Source organism: Colius striatus, chromosome 5 (assembly GCF_028858725.1).
Source record: "Colius striatus isolate bColStr4 chromosome 5, bColStr4.1.hap1, whole genome shotgun sequence".
Lineage (NCBI taxonomy): Eukaryota > Metazoa > Chordata > Aves > Coliiformes > Coliidae > Colius > Colius striatus.
The window spans coordinates 51979075-51988542 of NC_084763.1; the positions used below are offsets into that span (position 1 = coordinate 51979075).

Below are 9468 nucleotides of genomic sequence, written 5' to 3' on the forward strand. Positions count from 1 at the left end.
CAGCTATTTATTCAGCTCAACAAGTGTGCTCAATTAAGACTGCTGCATTTGTTTAGTTCATTTTTAATCCTAAACCAGTACCCTTCTGTCGCTTAAGGAAATCTGTAAACGCATGCAGAGTACCAGTTAACAACTTGGAAGGTATTTTCATCCTATGAGATAAGCAAAAAGCTGCATTTCCTTATGACAGTACCTCTATTCCACTAGCAAGAGGGTTGCTAAGGTACCACGAGTGACAGGGAAAATTTGGGACTGGCTGCAGAAGGGAGACTCCCCATTACCCAAGCCTAAGTGTGCACGGCCCAGAAGAGAGACGGTTCATCGCAATCACTGGTATTACCAGCCCAGGCAATATGCTTCAGAACACCTACTTTAAGGCATATTAATACACAAAACTGATTCTCACTGGCAAAGAGACACATTAAGATCTCCTGAGTTTCAGAAGAACTACAACTGTCTTTAAATGTCTGCATTTCTTTCACATGCTCAGAGGCAGCAGAATTACCACTGGTTTGCTTTTGTACAGTGCCATGCCCTTTCCCCCCACCCCTTGATTGAGGAAACTAAGGCAGAGAAGCTAAACAAAGGGTCTTGAGAACCCACCTGCAGTTTTTCACCACACCAGGAACACAAAGGTAAGAAAAAAAGAGCACAAGTAAAATTATATCGTTTATTCATTCCGCTTTAGCTGTGAATATTCCTATTATACAAATAACAGTATAAATTCCAAAATCACAATATATTACAAAATAAAAAAGTACAAACTGCATTACTTAATAAATATATCTAACAAGTTAATCAGAAAGCAGAAGAGACAGAATTCAGATTGGAAACATTTAAATGTTTGATCCAGCAAACCATCCCAACCTCAATTTAAATACTTTTCTTTCCTCCTTTAAACCATAAGGTAAAACACCATCCCCCACTTCTTGATTAGAAAATAACGTCAAGTGAATAAAACGTTGTGATCAGATAATGATTTGTTGGTGCAACACCAGTGCCAAAAAAGCAGCAGGGCTTATACAAAAGACACCATAACCCCAGAAACAAGAACACAAACACCGAGGTGCAGCCAAGGCAATTATTGCCAAAGCAGGAGACTATTATCTAGTCACAACATTTTATTGCAAGTTAATGTTGTTATTACAGATAAATAATATAAATGGAGCAGAGGGTGAGCCAACCAGGCAACAAGAGGCCAGTTTACTCAAAACAGTAATTAAATACAGAAGAGTCAATTGCTCCCTGTACTGTTCATGTGTAGCTGCATTCCAACTGGCTCAAAGGACCTGTCCTGTGCTCCAGGCAGAGAAAGCAACTGTTCTGAAACAGTCTGTTCATCTTGCAAAACTAAACCAATTTTTTTAATAAAATAGCCACACTGCTTTCATCTACTAGAGAGGGTCAGTTTGACATCAACTTCATTTGGTAAAAATATAAGGTTTATGGGTAAAAAACACAGCAAAAAATAGCTGTTACATCATAAGCCTTACTTACAAAAACGGTTTACAAATATTTTTGGCTGTACAGCTGAAAGCCAGATACTAATGCAAGATGTAGAAGATGGAGGTAACAGTTTAAAAATATTGTGCAAAAAATACATTCTTATAGAAAATAGACGGTGAGGAGGGGAGACACAAACACGGAGAATCTGCTTGCAAATAATCCGAGGCTAAGTTTTTACAACAGAACAGCACAAACACGTTTGTATTCGTCCCCCCGCAATCTACAGTCCTTCTCAGTCTGGGGTGCTGCTGCTTCATTAAGGATTAAGGCATCACCATCACAGCCAGCACACCTTCTGTCTCAGTCCCTGCAGCAAAGCTCCCAGGCTGCGGCCCAAGTGGTCTCAAGAGCAGGCATTCTGCTCAATGTACATCTTGGACAAGGACACTGCCATGGATTTGGCCAGCTCCTCATCCCGCCTGCGCTGTACCTGAGTCTGTCTGCACCACGCCTCGTACTCCGGGTTGGGGCACACTCGGTCCAGCACAGCATCATAGTGCCCGTTGCTAAGCCAGCTCAGCCAGATGCTGGGCCGAGACGGGTCCTCGGGCCCCAGGTAGTGAACCATGGTGGAAACAGTGGGGCTCTCGGGTCGGCCACCCGTGGTGAGGTGGATGTTCACGTTCAGCATCTGTCCCATGGCCAGCAGCTCCGGGTAACCGGCCCAGGCCCCATCCTGGGCAGCGCCAATGAGAAACTCTCCCACGTCGCCCTCGATGATAGGGCTGAAGTGGTCCAGGTGGTCGGCGATGTAGTGCACTGTCTGCTCGCGGAGCTCGCCATGCAGGCACTGGTCCCCGTACACCGCCTTGCAGACGGCGCGGTACAGGCAGTTCCCGTCGGGGATGATGTGGAAGCGGAACCGGCCCTTCTGCCGCAGGTACTTGTCCTGCTTCTCCACCTCGGCCAGGTACAGCGCCAGCTTCTCGCTGCGCTCCGGCCTGCCGCCTGGCCCCCGGCGCACCTCGGGACTCGCTCCCTCGTCCTCCTCCTCCGCTCCGGGCGAGGGGCCGGCGGCGGGCTGCGCCTGGCTGCTGCTCCTCTCTGCGGTGCGGCAGCCAGGGACCAGCCCGGGCTGGGCGCCGGCGGCCGCCGCCTGCAGCGCCTGGCAGTGCTCGCTGAGGCGCAGGCTGCGGTTGCTGGGCTCCGCGGCGGGCGGCGGCAGCGCGGCGGCCTCGCCGTCCCCCCCGGCCTGCCGCATGCTCTCCAGGATACCCTCCAGCCAGGCGCGGCTACGCGGCGAGGCGGGTACCAGCTCGCCGGGGGCCTCGGCCCGCTGCACGATGCGGATGGGCACGATCCTCTCCAGCGGCCGGCGGCGGCTGACGGTGACCTGCGCGCAGGAGCTGTACTGCGGCCCTCCAGCTGGCCGCCCGCCGGGGCCGGCCGCGGGGCCGCTCGGCATCACCTCCAGGCAGGACGAGAAGGCGGGCATTGCGGCGGCGCTGCTGCTGCTGCTGCTTCCCCCGCCGGGAACGAAGCCGTCCTTGGCGCAGCTTTCGGCGGCCGGGCTCGGGCCTGCGGTGCCGGCGGTGCTTGATGCCTCCGCGGACGGGGGTCCCGGTGACAGAGAGACCTTGAAGACACCGGCGGTGCTCGGCGAGGCCGCGGCGGCTGCAGTGGCCGTCCCGCTCGCTGGGTAGTGGGTGATCACGGAGCTGTAGAGCTGCATCCTCGGCTCCCCGCGGGCGGCGCTTTATAGGCGGCGCCGGGGCGGGGAGCGGCGGCGGGGGCCGCGCTGGGGCTGCCGGAGAGGATGAGCCGTCCGGGTAAAAATAAACAAGGGCATCACCCCCCCGGCCGCTGCCGCTGCCGCCGCCCCGCCCCCCGTGAGCCCCGGCTGCCGGCCGGGCCCCGCGCCGCCGCCAATTCCTACTGCGCCACCAGCGCGGCCCCGGCCCGGCCCCTCCGCGGGTGCGCGCGGCCGCGGCGCTCGGGCGCTTCTCGAAGCTGCTGGAGGCCGCGCCCGGGGGCGGGGCCGCGCCGTGTTTACCTCAGGGCCGAGACACGTTGGAATGCGCGAGGGGGGGTGCGGGCGCTGCGCGGGACGTCAGCGAGCGCCGAGCCGCCCTCTGGCGGAAGGGGAGGCTGCGCGGCCGTCCCGTCCCGTCCCGTCCCGTCCCGTCCCGTCCCGTCCCGTCCCGTCCCGTCCCTCAGCGGCGCGGGACCGGAGCGGTCCGCGGTCTCCCTTCCGAGCGGTGCGTGGTGAGCTGAGCTCTGGCGTGTAGGGCCGGCAGCCGGGGAGGGCAGAGGGAGGCGGAGGCGAGGGAAGGCCGAGGGCAACCAGTGCCTTGGCCTGAGCAGTGTTTCGGGGAGAAAAGCCCGCGCCCCCGTGCCGCCCTGCCGGCCCGTCATTCCTGCCGCGCGGGGCTGGGAAATCGATTCGTAACGGGAACTTCCAAGAGGGCAACGCTGCTTGCGGCCGGCGTGGGAGACGCTACGGAAAGCAGGGAAAGCAAGGCCTCCTAAGGCCATTTATCAGCCCAGAGGTTTGATTTTTAGACTTGACTATCAAGTATAAATTACTGGAAATGTGTTACCTACCCTTGAGTGATTCTATGTTGTATTCATGTTACTGTTGAAACGGGAAGATGCTTCTGCCTACATAGAAGCAGTGCTATGCTTCGTAATTTGCAGCTGGGGTAGGAATAATATTCATTAGTTTTCTGACTGTCACGGGTACAAGCTGCTGTTCATCCACCTGCAGTGCTACTTTGGAAAATACAATGTATGCGTACATAAAAGATATCGTATAAATCATCACATAATAACTGGAGAGACTGAGTTTAAAATACGGGTCTCATAAAGATCATTCATAATTGGCTTATTAATGCCTATAGTGTCTTAAAATTGAGCCACATCTTCTAGCCTTAGCTGTGGTATAAAGAAAATCAGAGCTAACTCTGTCCATGAGCAGGGATGTTATCTGTACGTAGAAGATTTGATATGTTCTAACCAAGAAACACCAGTTTACATGATGATCAAATGTTAACATAGACATTAACTCCTGCCAAAATGAGGGAGAAAGGAATTATTGCTACATGTAATACCAAAGTGATATTATGGATTCTGTCCCACAGCCTCAAATACCTTCCAAAAAGCTTTAATGATTCAAGCAGATAACAGAACTATTAAAAAACCCAACCAAACTAATAATAACAAGTAACAATAATAAAAAGCCTTCTTTGGATAGTCTGAAAAAATTCCATTTACATTAATTTAAAAGAGTAAAGAGGATCACTTGCATCAGACTGCAATGTCAAAAATCATTGTTTCCCTGCAGCCTTGACTGTTTTCTGGATCCACATCCAGGGACCTGTTTCCTCTCTTGTTTCAGTCCCTTCAGCTGACTCCAAGACCACCAGCAACACAATATGGTTCCCTTTACACAGCAAACGTGTTCTGATCCCCTCAGCTAACTTCCACGTTGAAGGAAAAAGTGCTGAAATCCTTCATACTAAAAACTGTGGATGTTTATATGAAGACTTTTCACATCCACTCTTTTTTATTCTGGATAAAACATTACAGCTAATTTCATGCATCTTTGGGAACCTTTTACTAAAAATCTCCAGGGCCAATATATATCCCAAGTTATTGCCTCTCAAGTTGAAACGTAAGAAGTGTATCAGATATGAATCAAAGCCCAAATGTACTGACTTACCTGCTACAGCCAGAAAGTTGATATCTTCAGAAGAAATGGTGATGGGCATTAGCCAGGGGGATTTCTGGCAGCCTGTTACAGGGGGATAAGATACTACAACTGTTCTGAAATTACAGAGTGACTCCTGTATTTCAGAATGTTCAGAACATTGTTTTAAATTTAGCTCATGAGTTCAGTCAGTGAGTCTTTATTTCTGGACTAATCCTTGCTTAGAAAGAAATATCTACTGATCAAAATGTGGTAAATTGAAATCTTCCCTCCTTGAAATGAAGGCTTGGACCAAACAAAAGATTCCTGTTTAGTTTGACTTCTTGGTCAAAACTTGACAAGGTCTATTTCCAAGTTAAAGTATGTTCTAGTATATTCATAGGTGATTGAATATAAAGTCACTGGAAATTGTTCCCTCCTCGAGGGTTCTAAGTGTGCCAGTAGTTGTTCATTGTGGATTTGTCCATTGTTACTATAATAAAGATGTACATGCTCACCAGCCCTTCTGCCTACGTTTTTTTAGTTTCTAAAGATATATAAAGAAGGTATCTCTGGTTTTGCGTAATAGGCAGCTCTGCTAGTAAATGCCAGAGCTGGCAACAAGATGGGGGGCTTAAAGTTGTTATTGGGTAACAGAGAGGGAGGCAGCTCTTTCTCTCAGACTATAGTAAGTGGATGCAACAGAGTAGGAGCATGTCTGTCATTCAAAGCTTCAATTTTCTTCCTTCCAGGATACTGCAGAAACTCCTACTGATGACTGCTCTGCCTCTTCGAAGTCATAGGTGATTTGGGACAGTGGTACGTGAATGGATGGGCACCTGTTTCATTCCGATTGTTCAGTATGATGGGGTACAATGCTTGTGGTGCTTCATGTGAGGAAAGAAACAGATTTATTATGTATGCCCAAATTAGCATCGTGCTAGTGTTCCGATTCTCTGCTATGGCACATTCTGGACAAAAAACTCACCTCTGAGCAAATGAATGTTCTGAGATACATGCTAAATATGCCAGCAGTTTTCAGCAATGGGAGCAGATGGATGGTTCTTTGATTCTGTTTTCATTTACAAACACATAATATCTTTCCTATATTTTCAGTTGCAATGCACACAGCAAGCTTGCTCATAAGGTTAAAATACCATTAAAATCTGTTACTAGGTAACTGAGAGACACAACAAACAGTTATACCACTGTCTTAGTGTTAATAGCATACTGCTCTTAGCGTACTTATTACCTCTCATGTGAAGTAAATGGAAAGAGAAGCTCACCTTGGCATGTTTTACCTGCATTGTTATTAAATACCAACAGTGTAACGTAACCAGCATTTTCTGTAGCTGAGCACCCAGTGTTAGTCACACGTAGTTGCTCCTGGGGGAAACCAGTCCCTCTGGATGATCAGTGACAAAAATCCCAGTGAGCTGCTGCAGCATAAGCTTCTCATGGCTGGTTTGCAGCTTTTCGCCTCGCACTTACCAGAAATCAGCACACACCTAAGAGGTCGTTATTCTTAGATGTCTGACATCTGGTTTTAGCCACAATGCCCTAAACTGTGATGTGCTCCAGGGAGGAATATTCGAGTGCTGTGAATACAGTTCTTGTGAAAAATTAATTTCAAAGAAGAATTTTAATGCCTTCAAGGCAAGGGTATCTATAAAAGCCATGGGCACACCATTGTGCCTGTGGTGCCTTTCACTGACAAAAAGCTACCCAGAGAGCTGCTGTGGGCTCCATGGGAAAACTAAACTTTGCTTTAGTGTGGCCTGGCTGACACAGGACATGCAGGTTGATTGCTGCCATAATATTCCTGCACTTGCCATTTGTGTTGCTTTTGCCCATGGGTTGTGGCCTTGCAGGCACTAGAGAGGTTTGGAAAGTGAGGAGAAGGCAGTATGGAGACGTGTTTTGCTGTCTGCTGTAAACAAACATTCCCAAGTTCTGGTTCACTCATTACAGGGTAACATACAGTCCTTTGCTACTACAGAATAGATCTGGAAACAATCTCTGCAGTAATACAGTGTAACCATTTCCCTCAGTTAAAGTTTCTCTGGAGGTTCCTGCTATCACTGGTTACACTGCACATTCCAGGAATTGGTTAGATTGTTTCAAAGGCAAACTAGGATCACAAAAACAGCTGTGGAACAACACTGGTATTCACTGACGTAAAACTGGATGCCTGAGAGTGGAACTCCTTTTAACTTCAATGTGTGGTTGGTACATGATTGACATAGAAGGAACAAATTAATTACATCACCAGGAACATTTGTTGGTGAATAAGGGAGAAGTTAGTTTAAATGATATATTGAATTGTGCTGAATAAGCATTTCCACTGCCTTTTTCTTTTCTGCCAACATAACAGCCCTTCAGCCAAAGGTATTTCTGGCTGAAGTATTTAATGAATTATTACATCTTCATACGTAGTTGGAAAATTGTTTACTTTTAATTAATAATTTGAAGCAGTATATCAAGGAAAACATTTTAAAATTAATATAAATATATAGAAAGAGATATAGATATAGATATAGATATAGATATAGATATAGATATAGATATAGATATATATCAAGTATCTTCCAATACAAGGAAGAAACACATATAAGCTGGAACTGGACAGAACTTCTGGGTCATCAGTTTTTATCCTCTGTTGCCTGCAGGTGATCATATCTTGTATCATTCCGTTCATAAAATTACCAACTTACAAGTATCTTATTCAGAATGTAGTTAATGAACCTGTAAAGATGTCACCAGATAACAGCACTGCCAAAAGAACCAATTCTGCTTTTGTCCACTCCAAGTCTCTTTTTTCCATCTCCTGATGCCAGTTGCCTTGTGATGGCTTAAGTGTTGGTACAAAATAGACTACCTACTTCATTCAGCCCTAAGTGTACTACTAACATCGAAAGGAAATTGCTTTCACGTATATACGCTGCATAAAGCAAGGGCTGTGCTTCAGAGAGCTTTGCCTCACAATTTGTTGTCCAGCTTCTGCTATACAGTCCTGTTAAAATATTATTTGAATCTTTTTAACTGTATGGGTGCACTAGCCATTAGAGATGTAACCCATTGTATGACATCATCTGGCAAGAGTTTATGGAAAAAGGGCTGTTGGTGATAAATATAGTTATTTGCTCGTATCTGAAGGTCTCAGGTGGTATCTCACTTGCTAAGTGAGTCTAAATGTGAGCAATGACGCAGGTCAAGTCTCACATTTCTACTCAGAAGTGCAGAAGGCATTTGTGGTGGTCACTGAGCATAGAGCTTTAAGGTGCTATCAGGAAAAGAGGAGATATACAACAATCTTTCCTCTAAGAAACCCAAACTAGTGGTAATAATGTGATGTAAGCAATTTTTATAATGTGTATGACATTCAGAAAGGGTTATCATTTTAATGGGATGAAGCTGGAACACAAAAAAATTACATTTAAACCTTAAAAAAACCCTATTTTACTGTTCAGGTGAGGGAGCCCTGGCACAGGCTGCCCAAGGAGGGTGTGGAGGCTCCTTCCTTGGAGGTCTTCAAGATCCGCCTGGACATGTTCCTGTGTGACCTGATCTAGGTGGACCTGCTTTTGCAGAGGAGTTGGACTAGATGATCTCTAAAAGTCCCTTCCAACCCTACCATTCTATGATTCTATGCTTTGCTATTTTAATAAACCTTGCAAGATATAAAAGTGTTTGCAATGTCTATAATTCGTTACCAGTTATAGGAGATGAAATAGTCACCTTCTTTCTCTCCCTTTCATATTGATTAATGGCAAACACAGGGGTGAAGAAAAGGAGGTATTTTGGCTAGTACCAAGAGCAGGCCAGAATTTTGATGAGGACAGACTGTGAGGAGGTGTGGGAAGCAGACAATACAGAAATACCAGAGGCAGGAAATTGCCACTCACAATTACAGGAAATCTTATTAATACATTAATCTTGATAAAACCTGTAAGTATAAAATAACTATAGTAGAAAAGAAGTGCTAGAGTAAGAAAACTGCTAACTCTTGAAGTGAAAAAAATACTCTGGTGAGGTGACAAGTAGCCAGCACCTCCTTGTGTGGCCTCACAACAGAAAGGCTTTGGAAACAGATCAATTCACATGCACCACAGCCTTGCAGTGCACACTTTTCCCCACCTTTCTGCCACCAGTAAGCAGCAAAGGGAGGAAACACCACTTTACACAGAGAGGTGAGTGCTGCAGAAAACTACATTTCATCATTTGTGCTTTGAGAGTCATGGAATAGCACGTAATTACAGCAACCAGCTTTGTTGTTCCACTGCCGAGTCCTTCCTATGGGAAAGGGCTGTGGTTACGTGCTACAAGACCAGTCC

At 46.8% G+C, this 9468-nt stretch overlaps 1 protein-coding gene and 1 long non-coding RNA gene across 2 annotated transcripts; one reads left to right on the top strand and one right to left on the bottom strand.

Moving 5' to 3' along the window:
* Positions 1 to 1098: 1098 nt before the first annotated feature.
* Positions 1099 to 3435, bottom strand: OTUD1 (OTU deubiquitinase 1). The gene has a single exon (XM_010196976.2). It carries the CDS (start codon positions 3176 to 3178, stop codon positions 1850 to 1852), a length of 1329 nt encoding a protein of 442 aa, XP_010195278.2. The 5' UTR covers positions 3179 to 3435; the 3' UTR covers positions 1099 to 1849.
* Positions 3436 to 3508: 73 nt separating this feature from the next.
* Positions 3509 to 8820, top strand: LOC133625538 (uncharacterized). Its single transcript, XR_009818817.1, has 3 exons — positions 3509 to 3704; positions 5887 to 5953; positions 8605 to 8820. It is a non-coding gene; the product is annotated as an uncharacterized LOC133625538 (long non-coding RNA).
* The last annotated feature ends 648 nt before the right edge of the window (positions 8821 to 9468 follow it).